The sequence below is a fragment of the Saccopteryx leptura genome, chromosome 2 (assembly GCF_036850995.1).
Source record: "Saccopteryx leptura isolate mSacLep1 chromosome 2, mSacLep1_pri_phased_curated, whole genome shotgun sequence".
Classification (NCBI taxonomy): Eukaryota; Metazoa; Chordata; class Mammalia; order Chiroptera; family Emballonuridae; genus Saccopteryx; species Saccopteryx leptura.
The window spans coordinates 331,220,622-331,233,449 of NC_089504.1; the positions used below are offsets into that span (position 1 = coordinate 331,220,622).

Sequence of the window (12,828 nt, forward strand, 5' to 3'; positions counted from 1 at the left end):
ATCCTGCTTGAGTGTGGGCTCACCAGCTTGAGTGCAGGATTGCTGACTTGAGTGTGAGGAAATCAACATGATCCATTGGCCTTTGGCTTGAATCCGAAGGTCACTTGAAGCCCAAGGTTGCCGGCTTGGGCAAAGGGTCACTGGCTCAGCTGAAGCACCTCAGTCAAGGCTGATAGATAAAATGGCTACTCAGCTGCCATTCTGAGAACAGTACAGGCCTGAAAAAGGAGGAAGTGATCGAAACAGAACATCCTCATCCCCCACTGTAAGGTTATAGTTAATTTGCTTGCTATTCTCTCTCTTAATGGCTTCTTGGCCTTTACTTTGAAATGTAGCAAAAAAGTTTATCTTTGTAGGAATGTCAGGAAAAGCTTACATTGGGGAGGGACCTGACACTTAGGGAAGTTTAAATCACAATGATTGTTTTTAAAAGCCTAGCCACAGGCAAAGTGGTGCCAGGTCTCAGCTGTTATTGGGAGACACCTGACCTTGGCTATCTTGAAGATTTACCAACATCACCAGATAGGATCATGCTGATAAGGCCTAAGCTACATCAGAAGATCTTGCAGAGGAGGTGTTTCTGTAGCTGAACCCCCACCTCCTCTTGCTCATCCTCAAGTCAGTTACCAAGGCCACAAACCAAACTATGCTAATCTGCCCCTAGCCCCTATATCTGACACTCCCTCCCACAGCCAGGAGCTGACAACCTTTGTTGGTGTCAGCCTACCTGCACCCAGGCACTTTTTAAAGAAATTTTCCTTTGGGAACGCACTACCATTGTGTTTTCAGTTTTGCCTGCAGTTTCTGTCTTTCAAAGACATGTATGAGAAGCAATCAATGAACAACTAAAGTGTCACAACTATGAGTTGATGCTTCTTCTCATCTATCTCCCTTCCTGTCTGTCTGTCTCTCTCTCTCTCTCTCTCATGCTAAAAAAAAGTGTATAAGTGGCTGCACAGACATTTAGAGTTATGAATATTGCAATAGACATTCATCCTTGTGTGAAGTTACTTTTTAAGTAAAATAAATGAGTAAATGAGCAAATCTTAACAGATTAACTTTATTATTAATTTTTTTTATTAAGTGAGAGGTGGGGAGGCAGGGAAACAGAAAGACAGACTCCTGCATTCGCCCCCACCAGGATCTACCTGGCAAGCCCCCTATAGGGCAATGGTCTGCCCATCTGGGACTGCTGCTTTGTTGCTCAACATCCGAGCTATTTCAGTACCTGAGGTGAGGCCATGGAGCCATCCTCAGCACCTGGGGCCAAACTGCTCAAACATTCAAGTCATGGCTGCGGGAGGGTAGCAGAGGGAGTGAGAGAGAAGGGGGAGTGGGAAGGGTGGAGAAGCAGATAGTTACTTCTCCTGTGTGTTCTGACCGGGAATCGAACCCAGGATTTTCACATGCTGGGCCATTGCTCTGCTGCTGATCCAAGAAGCCAGGGCCTATAGATTAACTTTAAAGCACAATGTGAAATCTTAATTTTCCTCAACGATATCATATTCATGGTGAGGAGGTTGGGAGAGGAGTGGCAATAAGGCTCCTATGGGATTCAAAACCGAGATGTGAGGTAGAAATTTCTGTGGTTTCTCACTAGAGGGAACATAGGACACCTGTACTTTCTCTGCAGACAGTACTTACCCCATGAAGAGACTCTGCCCCTGAGAAGTCTTCCCAGGGCCCCCTTTATGTCCTTGTTCCGCAGGCTATAAATGAAAGGGTTCACCACTGTGTACATGACAGCGGTTGCCATATCCTCTTCTACCGAGTTGGAGGAAGAGGTTGAGGGGCACAGATAAGCCCTGATTCTTGTTCCAAAGAACAAGGTAACAACAGCAAGATGGGACTCACATGTAGAGAAGGCCTTGTACTTTCCTTGGGCTGAGGAGACCCTCAGGATGGCTAAAACAATATGGATATAAGAGACCAAGATGAGCATAAAGGGGATTAAAATAACTGCTCCCCCCAAGTATAGGACCACAAGCTCATTAATATGAGTGTCCACGCAAGACACCCTCAGCAGTGGTCCCAGATCACAGAAGAAGCCAGGAACTATCTTCTTAGAGCAGAAGGAAAGTCGGAGTATGAGGAAGGTTTGGGTCATGGCAGTAAGATCCAGCAAGTAGTAACTAGGAATATGCAGCGCCTATGGCTCAAGACCAGTGTGTAGCGGAGAGGGTGGCAAATGGCCATGTAGTGGTCATAGGCCATTGTGGCCAAGAGGAAGATGTCCATGCTCCCAAATGTCAAGAAGAAGTAGAGCTGAGCCAAGCATCCTGCATAGGAAATTGACCTATTCTGGGTGTGTATGTTCACCAGGGCCTTGGGCACAGTGGCAGAAGTGAAAAAGATGTCTGTGTAGGACAGGCTGGTGAGGAAGAAGTACATGGGTGTGTGCAGATGCGTGTCAATGCCGACAGCCAGGACGATGAGTAGGTTCCCGGCAATGATGACCATGTACATCCATAGGAACAGCAGGAAGAGGACGTGCTGCTGCTCTGGCTGCTTTGAGAGTCCCCAGAGGAGGAACTCAAAGCTGTTGGTCTGGTTCCCTTCTGCCATATGTTTGGAAGTCAGAGAAAGAGACCTGGCGTACAACCCGTTAAAACTCTGTAAACATATTTCATTCTATATTATTGGTTAATGTGCCATTCTTTGAGCTCTAGAGAAGAAAAAAAATGAATTACTTTAATGCATTTGTATTGACCACATACTTTATGCACTGTATATTTTTAGTAAAACCCACTATATATAGCATAGTAGGAAGTATGGAAGACATAATATAAGAGAATTAAACTAGATTTCTTGGTTTATTTGTCTACACTTCTGTCTGTCCCAAATTTCTTTGGTTTTAGTTTCTTTTTCTTTATCTATATTCTCAGGGAAATCAAGAAACTTTCACCATTCATTCATGTTACAGCTATTAAGTACCAACTCTGGACCTGGTAGAGTGCTAGGTAAATAAGACAATGATGATATTTAATCCCAGACAGTTTTCAATCTAATGATATAAACATAACTGCCTATATTTAAATCTTATAAAATTTTGATTCAGGATTCTCCATCCATTCACTCTCACATCCCAGACTTTATTTGTTCTGATCTATTGTGCCTGAAAGTCCATATTCTGAAGACACAATTTCATATTATTCATTCTGCCAGGAACCAATTTAATAATCAAATAGCTATTTAGTAAAGATGTTCGATTCTGAAGTTATCCGTAACAACAAAGAAGGGATTATAATCTGTAGTCTATAAAATCTCAAAACTTGGTTGGGTCTACACATGCATATATATGCGCACACACGCAAACACACATTCACACACGCGTGCACACTTCTTATATAATACAATGCAGGTTAAAGCATAAAAAGAAGGCTTTCTGGGTCATAAATGTAATTCAAAATCTTATCCCAAAGGATATGGGCAGAACAGTGAGGCAAACTCTTGAACAAGGGCTAGGCAGTAGAAAGTGCTGGATAGCTTCAGAGATGGGGGACAGGCAGTGGTGAGATTCAGCTGGTTTGCATCAGATCTGCAGAACCGATATCTAATATTTTGTTGAGTTCGGCAAACTGGTTGTTAAAATGGCACTTGTAATCAGATTTTTCTCTAAGGTGGGTGCCAGGGCAGCCGCCCAATGTGAAAATCACAAATTTACATTCCTTATTCTTTTTTAACGTTCATCTGTGCAACAGTGTATTCTAAGCCCCGTAGTAATGTTCATTCCATCCATAGGTGAAAGAAATTTGATGGATCTATGCTTGTAATATTTACTATTTATTCATTTCATAAAACTCATTATACCTTGGATGAAATACTATATTTTAATTCCCTCGCCTTTGTTGCTTCAGTAACAAACATATAATGTAAAGAGAAAAAGTGCCAACCAACCAGGGGGTGACAACTTGTATTTGTTTCTTGTCAGGTATTATTTAATATTTGTAATTAACATTTTAAAACTCATTCTTGTAACAATCTAGTGTTGTCTCTTTTATTGTTTTTATTTAAATATTAAATGCATGAAATCATAAGCTACCTTTTGGTATAGATATTTTTTATACTTAAAATGGTCATGGCCCTGGCCGGTTGGCTTAGCGGTAGAGCGTTGGCCTGGCGTGCGGGGGACCCGGGTTCGATTCCCGGCCAGGGCACATAGAAGAAGCGCCAATTTGCTTCTCCACCCCCCCTCCTTCCTCTATGTTTCTCTCTTCCCCTCCCGCAGCCAAGGCTCCATTGGAGCAAAGATGGCCCGGGTGCTGGGGATGGCTCCTTGGCCTCTGCCCCAGGCGCTAGAGTGGCTCTGGTCACGGCAGAGTGACGCCCCAGAGGGGCAGAGCATCGCCCCCTGGTGGGCAGAGCGTAGCCCCCTGGTGGGCGTGCCGGGTGGATCCCGGTCGGGCGCATGCGGGAGTCTGTCTGACTGTCTCTCCCCGTTTCCAGCTTCAGAAAAATACAAAAAAAAAAAAAAAAAGGTCATTAGGGCAGAGAAGAGGTTGTTAAATTATTTGAATCCCACCACTGGAAACAGGAGCTTTGAGCATTAGATGGAGGAGGGACTGCAGCCTGAGGAAAAGCTGGAAAGGAAACTAAGGGTAAAATTTAAGAATGTTCGGAATGGAAAGGAAAGGCTCTGGAGATTTATTCCATATGTTATAAGAAACCAACGAAGCTACTTAGCAGGAAATGATGTTAGTGCTTGAACAGAGGCGGTGTGTGAAAACCCTGGTCCTTTCCCGTGTGTGCAGCCAACTGAGCTTAGACACAGAATCAGGCAGGTGAGAAACAAAATCGCCATTGCTACTGAGAACGACTAGGTGGGAAAATGTGTATTAGCCATGTTCAGTAAGTGAGCTTGCTAATACATTTCTAAAATTAAATCTATTTTTCCCTGAAGGTCAGCTGGACAATCACAGGTCTCTCTCACAGGAGAAGAGCCTGCCTATAAAACATACAACTAATTCCTGAAAGTGATCAGGTCTGATGAGAAGGAATGAAATTCAGCAATCAGATATGCCATTCCAGGTAGGACTGAATAAGGCAGCCTAGAGGACCATAGCTGTTCGTCTGATGGGAGAAGACTTCACATGGAAAGAAAATTCAGGAGTGGAGAATATGTGCTCCCCCTAATGAGTAGGCAATTGAAAATAAATGAGATTTTTTTCAACCTCTGATAGGTAAAATTTCATACATTTCCGCACAAATGTCACCTACTACATAAAATTTCACTGGTCCTTTCATGGGGGGAAAATGGCTGTCCCTGCACCAAACCTCCACAATATATTACCTACAGAATTTTAATTTTTTTATTTTTTGTCAGCATTTGCATTGGACATTTTTATGTTCCTGTATTACAGCTACTATGGTGAAGACAAAATATATATTTACTATGTTTGGTAAAGATATATTTAGTCTTCCCTATAGTAGCTGCAATAATATCTTGAATACTGAAAGATTTAAATAAATGTTATTAGAAATAAGACACTGAATCTCAAGCTTTTCATCAGAAAACATCCACTAGGAAAAAAGGTAAAAATGTGAATAATAAAATGGCAATAACTACATATTTCTCAACATTTACCTTAAATGCAAATGGGTTAAATGCTACAATAAAAAAACATAGGGTGACCTTGGCCAGTTGGCTCACTGGTAGAGCATTGGCCTAGTGTGTGGATGTCTCAGGTTCGATTCTTGGTCAGGGCACACAGAAAAAGTGACCGTTTGTTTCTCCCCCCTTCTTTTTTTTTATCTCTCTCCTCCCTTTAAAATGAATAAATAAAATCTAAAAAAAGAGAGAAGAAAAAAAATTCAAAGCACCACCACCAACAAAATCTTTGAACTACTTAGGAATAAGTGTAGCAATAAAACATAAGACCCATAGAAGAAAACCATAATATTTTCTTTAGGAAAATCAAACACATGCCATATTCTTACCTGGGGAGAATTCAATAGTATCAAAATTCTAATTCCCCCAATTCAAAATATAACTATAATACAATTCAATTAAGTAAACAACGACTTTGAAGTCTCATTTCAAATTCGATTCAGAGTTCCTTCTTGACTTCTTTATTTTAAAAAAGCCACACCCACATCCCAGTCACTCTCCACCACGCTGTCATGCTTATTAATTTTATGGCACTCTCTACTTGCTAAGATTATCTTCTTTCTATGTTTATTTGTTCATGGTCTATTTTCTCTCTTGAAAGTAAGTTCCTTGTCTGACCTGCTCACTCTACTGTCTTCACTGCCTCAAAGGCTGGTAAAAGCAGACTAGAAACTCAGTATTTACTTGTAACCTATTGTAATAGAGAGTCACATAGATTTCCAAAGGAGTAACATTGAAGTGATATTAATTTTAGCTTTGTTGGTCAGGGTGGACTTCCTAGAGGAAGTGGCATCTGATCTGAAGCAAAAGAAAGCATGGCACCCACAGGGCACTGAGAGGGGCTCAGAGAGGCTAACGAATAGAGGAGAGGGTGAGGGATGTCTGCATTGATAGAAGGCAGAGAAACCCATGCATGAGTAAAAAGTGTTTTGAAGAACACTTAATAATACAGAAAAAAGCATACAATACTACCTTATAGGAGCTTGAAAAACATGTCTGAACAGTGTTTGAGGTGCCCAGACTTGCAGCGTCACCAGGTAAAATGAGAACCTGATCGATCCCAAGTCGGGTGTGAGGGCTTGTTGCAGGGAGCTCCCCATCCCATCAGTCCCTAGACTGAGGAAGGACGCATCTCCCGGGACACCGGTGCGAGGCGTCCTGAGATGAACGGAAGGATGAACTGAACAGCTTTTACAGCACCTCTACATTTAATGCTCTCGTTCCATTAACAAAAGGGAGCAGGGAGGAGAGCGAAGTTCCCTTTGAGGAGTTACAGATCAGTTGTCAGAGAGGGACAGATCCTGCCAGAGGGAGCTCTCCTGGGATGCTCAGGTCTCAGGGAGAGGATGTGCTGAGATGGAGCAAGGGAGAGGAGCTCCATGGTGGGGGCCGTGCTGTCTGTGCCGTCAGCACTTCGTCCCATGAGCACAGACAGGAGCAAAGAGAGGGGACGAGGGTCATCTTGAGGTACCAAGGACAGGAGGGTCTGGATCCCGGGCCTGGACAGAGACACCAGGATGCTGCGACCTCTGAAGGCCGAATTCCCTCCCCTGGACAGAGCAGGACGCAGCACACTGGGCTGAGTGCCTGGCTCTGCCAGACCGGAGAGAACAGGCTCAGAGCAGACCCTCAGCCAAGTAAAGGGCATTTCCTGTCCCGCCACGTGGAGCTGAGCAAGTCCCTGCCAGAGCCTCCTCGCCGAGGAGGGGTGATGCTGGGGGACTATAGCGCCCAGGGAAGGAACTTCCTAAACTCCCTCCAGAGATGCTGGAAGCAGACATTGCTATTGTGCTGTACTGAATGAGGACACTGATGCTCAAAGAGGCTGAGCGAGGTGCCCCAAGGTCACACGCTAGTCAGTGGCAGAATCTAGATGTGTTCTTTACTCTCAGACACTGGCATCCTAAGAATGGAGGAGAGGAAGGCCTGGCAGAGCGGATACTGGGTCTCTGAAAGCTTCTCAGTGCATACAGTGTTGTGCATTCTGATTGGGCCTCCCCCACTAATGACCCAGTATCCTGGGTCTTCCGAGCTCCCTCCACAGTGCCTGCCTGACTCTGTCTCCCTGTATCTGTCCATTCAACATCACCACCAATCTGACACTGCACCTGCTCCGTTAGCACCAAAGATGAGATGTATCAGCTTCTTGAACACACAGGCTCCCCTCACCCCACTCCTAGTCCTCATCTCTAGACATTCTCAGTTGTCTTGCTTTCTGCCCGGAGCAGTCTCTGCACCATCACCTCCCACCCCTGTCCCGTGTGCTGTCTGTCACCGGGAGCAATGACGACTTCAGTCTTGCCTTCTGAGAGAGCCAGAGACTAGTGGACATTCTCCAGTCCCACCCACCTTGAGACCACCTAATGCCAAGGTTCATTCCCATAAGAAGCAATTTCTCAGTCAAGACAGACTCCAAATTCCTGAGCCTCCCCTCAAGGGCTAGCCTATGAGGTTGCAGTCATGCTAAAGGAGTCACGAGAGGTTCTTTGTATGTGAAGGGAAGCACTTCAGTCAACAGCATCTCCACCCTGCCCAGGGAGGCTGGCTCTAATCTCTCCTGCTCTCCAGTCTGGGAAGCCTTCCCAACACACCGCCTGTAGGGGTCCTCCTTTGTCAGCCCCCTCCATTGCCTACTTCCTGTGCCTCTCATTTGGTGGCTCCCACAACTCGCTGGGGAAATCTCATCCTCTGGTAGGAAAGACCTTTACACTTACATTGTCCCTTTTCCCAGACAGTGCAAGTGTCAAGATTTTGTTATATTCTTTTTTTTTTTTTTTTTTTTTTTTGTATTTTTCTGAAGCTGGAAACGGGGAGAGACAGTCAGACAGACTCCAGCATGCGCCCGACCGGGATCCACCCGGCACGCCTACCAGGGGCAACGCTCTGCCCACCAGGGGGCGATGCTCTGCCCATCCTGGGCGTCGCTCTGTCGTGACCAGAGCCACTCTAGCACCTGGGGCAGAGGCCAAGGAGCCATCCCCAGCGCCCGGGCCATCTTTGCTCCAATGGAGCCTTGGCTGCGGGAGGGAAAGAGAGAGACAGAGAGGAAGGAGGGGGGGTGGAGAAGCAAATGGGCGCTTCTCCTGTGTGCCCTGGCCAGGAATCGAACCCGGGTCCCCCGCACGCCAGGCCAACGCTCTACTGCTTTGCCAACCGGCCAGGGCAAGATTTTGTTATATTCTCATTATCAAACGCGTAGGTCTTTTCTTTCCAACTTGACTCTGACACCTCAGAGGTAGAGAGGAGGCCATGTTGGCCCTCTCCTCCTCACTGCATCTGGGACATGCTGGTCTGTGTTTGTTGTTGCCATGGCGGCTGTGCTGGGGCTTGAGTTCCTCCCCCCCTCCACCAAGCTGTGAGCTTACCTGCCTCCCTGTGCTCCTGTCACCATCGCCGAGGACCTAGTGCCCCCTTTTCAATCCTCCACATCATTGGAGATGGATATGAAAAGTCTGCCTGAGTACTCAGAGGCTCTCTCTGTGTGGAGCTATGAGCATCGTTTCAGGTTCATGTTCACATCGCCTGCCTCTGCTGCAGCAAGGCTTTCCCACACCTCAGCTGAGGCAGGGCTGCAGACGGGTGCTGCAGCTCATTACATCAGGAACTCTGGAATAACCCTGGCGTCTCGGGCCTGGGCTCTAAGGTGTCCTGTGCTACTTATTTATTTCCCAGGTAGCCTCAGTGTGAGTTCTCTCAGGGGTCCTATGGGAGTTTGAAGTTTTATAATTATCCATGATCTTAACGTCCCCTCAAAGGCAGTTACTGGGAAGGGGGGATAATGTGGTCCAGAAGTACTGGAATTTACTTTAAGAAAAGTTATTTATTTATTTATTTTTCTGTATTTTTCTGAAGCCGGAAACGGGGAGAGACAGTCAGACAGACTCCCACATGCGCCCGACCGGGATCCACCCGGCACACCCACCAGGGGGCCACGCTCTGCCCCTCTGGGGCGTCGCTCGGGCCATCTTTGCTCCAGTGGAGCCTCGGCTGCGGGAGGGGAAGAGAGAGACAGAGAGGAAGGAGAGGGGGAGGGGTGGAGAAGCAGATGGGCGCTTCTCCTGTGTGCCCTGGCCGGGAATCGAACCCGGGACTTCTGCACACCAGGCCGATGCTCTACCACTGAGCCAACCGGCCAGGGCTAGGAAAAGTTATTAACTGCCTGTCTCTTGAGTTGAACTAGAGAGTCACCCAGTCCATCCAAAATTATCTCCTTTGGTTGCAACACCATTTGGTTGCTCTGCTACCGCCCACCAGGAAAGCTGAAACACCCACTAGTGGGTAGTAGAGACTAGGTTGACCAGTACTGCAAAAGTGGGCGGTTTTTATAAAAAGTTTGACTACCCCTGAAGGACACATATGCTGGGAAGACTTCAGCTTGACATGTGGTGGTACAGTGGATAAAGTGTCAACCTGGAATGCTGAGGTTGCTGATTTGAAACCCTGAGCTTGCCTGGCCAAGACACATATAGGAGTTGATGCTTCTTGCTCTTCCCCCTTCCCTGTCTTTCTCTCTTCTCTAAAACAAACAAACAAACAAATACTTCACTTTACCTTTGAAACCATGCTTACTGGGTACTTAAATTTAAAGTGAAAATGTACATACATCACTTAAAATACATAGGTTTGCACCATCCCATATTCCCTCCTAATCAATTGACAGATGTGCCTCTCTCACTGTTTAAATTAATATTCACCAATATTTTTAGTTAGACTTTTTAACTAATCACATTACTCATTTATGTTTATATTTTGTATATGAATGTCCTGTAACAACACAGTTTACACATTTGTCATAATTATACTTATCGAGATGTGCCAATACACCCTTACACCATAGTTTTGTCAAAAATGGCCCTGTTGTACTGCTTGAGGATTAATTCAAATTTTTGAATACTAAAAAAATAGCATTTCAATAATCATTTCTTTTTCATGTGACTTATTCTCCTAGCCCATATTCACAAAAATAAATGTCACATATATTTATGAATAGTCTTAAAGCTCATATTCAGTATTGCCAAATTGTTATCAAAATGTAAATGTTTCTCCAAGATCTCATCAATACTCTTTCATTATTTTTAATCATTTTACTAACAGAAAATTTACTATTATTTTATTACATTTACTTAATAAACTATAATAACACAATATCATTATTGGTAAGGGTGATAATTTTTCCATAAGTATTGAAAACCAAATATTATTTCTATCATCTAAGGTTATAGCAAATTTTCTATATTATTACTACTTACCAACCAGAGTATTTAAAAATAGAGGCATCTGTTAATGAAGTACATATACCCTCACCACAAATTTGAAAAAAAATTTTTTTTCATAAAAATTATATATATTTAAGGTGTAAAGTGTGAAAATAGATAGATAGATAGATAGATATGTACTCCATTGTTAAGTGATATATGACTATATTTAAAGAAATAATAGCTGAAAACTTTCCAAATCCGGGAAGGAAACTGGATTTCCAGATTTATGAAGCCTAAATATCCCAAAGAGGTTGAATCTAAAGAAGTTTACACAAAGACACATTATAATAATATTGACCAATCAAAGGCGATGGGATTATTTTGAAAGCAGCAAGAAAAAGTAATTCATCACATACAAAGGATCACTGTAAGACTATTGGTTGATTTCTCAGAAGTCACCCTACAGGCCAGAGAAGAGTAAGATGATATATTTAAAGTGCTGAAAGAAAAGATATTGTCAACCAAGAACATTATTTCCAACAAAATTTTCTTCCAAAAAGGAAGGCTCAAAAAAGTCTTTCCCGGGCAAACAAAAGCTGAGGAAGTTCAACATCACCAGACCTACCTTTCAAGAAGTGCTTAAGGAAGTTCAAGTTAAAAATAAGGATGTTATTTTTAAATATTTTAAAATATTGTATATATAAAGTATAAATTTCACTGTTAAAGTTAAATATATAAACACATATCAAATAATACAGTATTATAATGGTGATACAAAAAATCACCTTTAACCATAGTATAAAATTAAAAGACAAAAGTATTAAGAATAACTATAACAATTTGTTAAAGGTTACATCATTTAAAAAAAAGTAAATTCTGACATCAAAAACAAAGTGTGTAGTAGAGAGTAAAAGTGTGGAGTCTTTACATATGGTTGAAGTTATATTTTATCAACTTAATAGATATATTTTACCTATAATAAGAGACATATTTTACTATAAGCCTCATAGTATAACATAGAAAAAACCTACAGTAAATACAAAAAGATAAGAATAGGAGAAAATATTTTCAAATCATTTATCTGATAAGGGATTAATATATAGAATATAGAGTGAACTCCTAAACTTCACAATAAAAAACAGCCTGACTCAAAAAGGGGCAAAAAGACACATTTCTTCAAAGAAGATATACAAATAGCCAATAGCATATGAAAAGATGCTCAGTATCACTAACCATTAGGGAATACAAACCAAAACTACAATAAGATACCACCTCATTCTCATTAGAATAGCTACTATTAAAAAAAAGAAAACCAGGAAGTGACGTCACGGAAATGGCGCTGTGAGCAGCGTGTCCAACAGATCTCCCCAAAATTTCACCAAATTCATCAACCAGAAACAGAAAAATCTATCCTTGGAGCATTCAGGAGTTCCACATACTGAAGGCGAAGGGGCTGCTTTCACTTGGAACTGAGAGTCGGGAGGGAGCTGAGGGTGTGGAGGAAGCTAACTGCAGCACGGACATTCGTTCAAGCCGAGGAGGGATTGTGCCTGTGGTGAGTCAACCCACGCAAGCAACAGCCCGCGCGCTGGGAGCAGCCGCCTGCCCTGTGCCACGAGCGTCCCAGCCATCTGCGCCCAGAGCACCCCATTTGCCCGCACGCCCAGAGCACCCCATTCGCCTGCGGGCCCAGAGCACCCCAACCACCAGCGGCAGGCGGGGAGTGTGCCAAAGCGAACTTCCCTACGCCCAAGCTTCTCTAGGCAGGCAGGCACCTCTCCCAGCCATTCAAGCTAACAATCAAGGGAGGGGCACGCGGGCAGTTTGCAGTCGGTCCTGGAGCACATCTGAGGATCCAATCGTTGAAATTAGTTTAACCCACAGTCTGCTCACCTCCCAACTGACCTACGTGGCTTTAGTTGACAAGATCTCTCTCAGTTCAGCAATCCAAGACAAGAGGCATGATATTCTCTAGTGCCTCTTGCTAAAGGGGTGGGGGCAACTTCTGATTGACAGAGCTTT

At 43.8% G+C, this 12,828-nt stretch overlaps 1 protein-coding gene across 1 annotated transcript; it reads right to left on the minus strand.

Annotated features, from left to right (window-relative positions):
* Positions 1-1,555: 1,555 nt before the first annotated feature.
* LOC136392279 (olfactory receptor 1P1-like) lies at positions 1,556-2,565 on the minus strand. Its single transcript, XM_066364363.1, is given in 2 exon segments — positions 1,556-2,118; positions 2,121-2,565. Coding segments are annotated over 2 exon segments (1,008 nt in total).
* Positions 2,566-12,828: the final 10,263 nt, after the last annotated feature.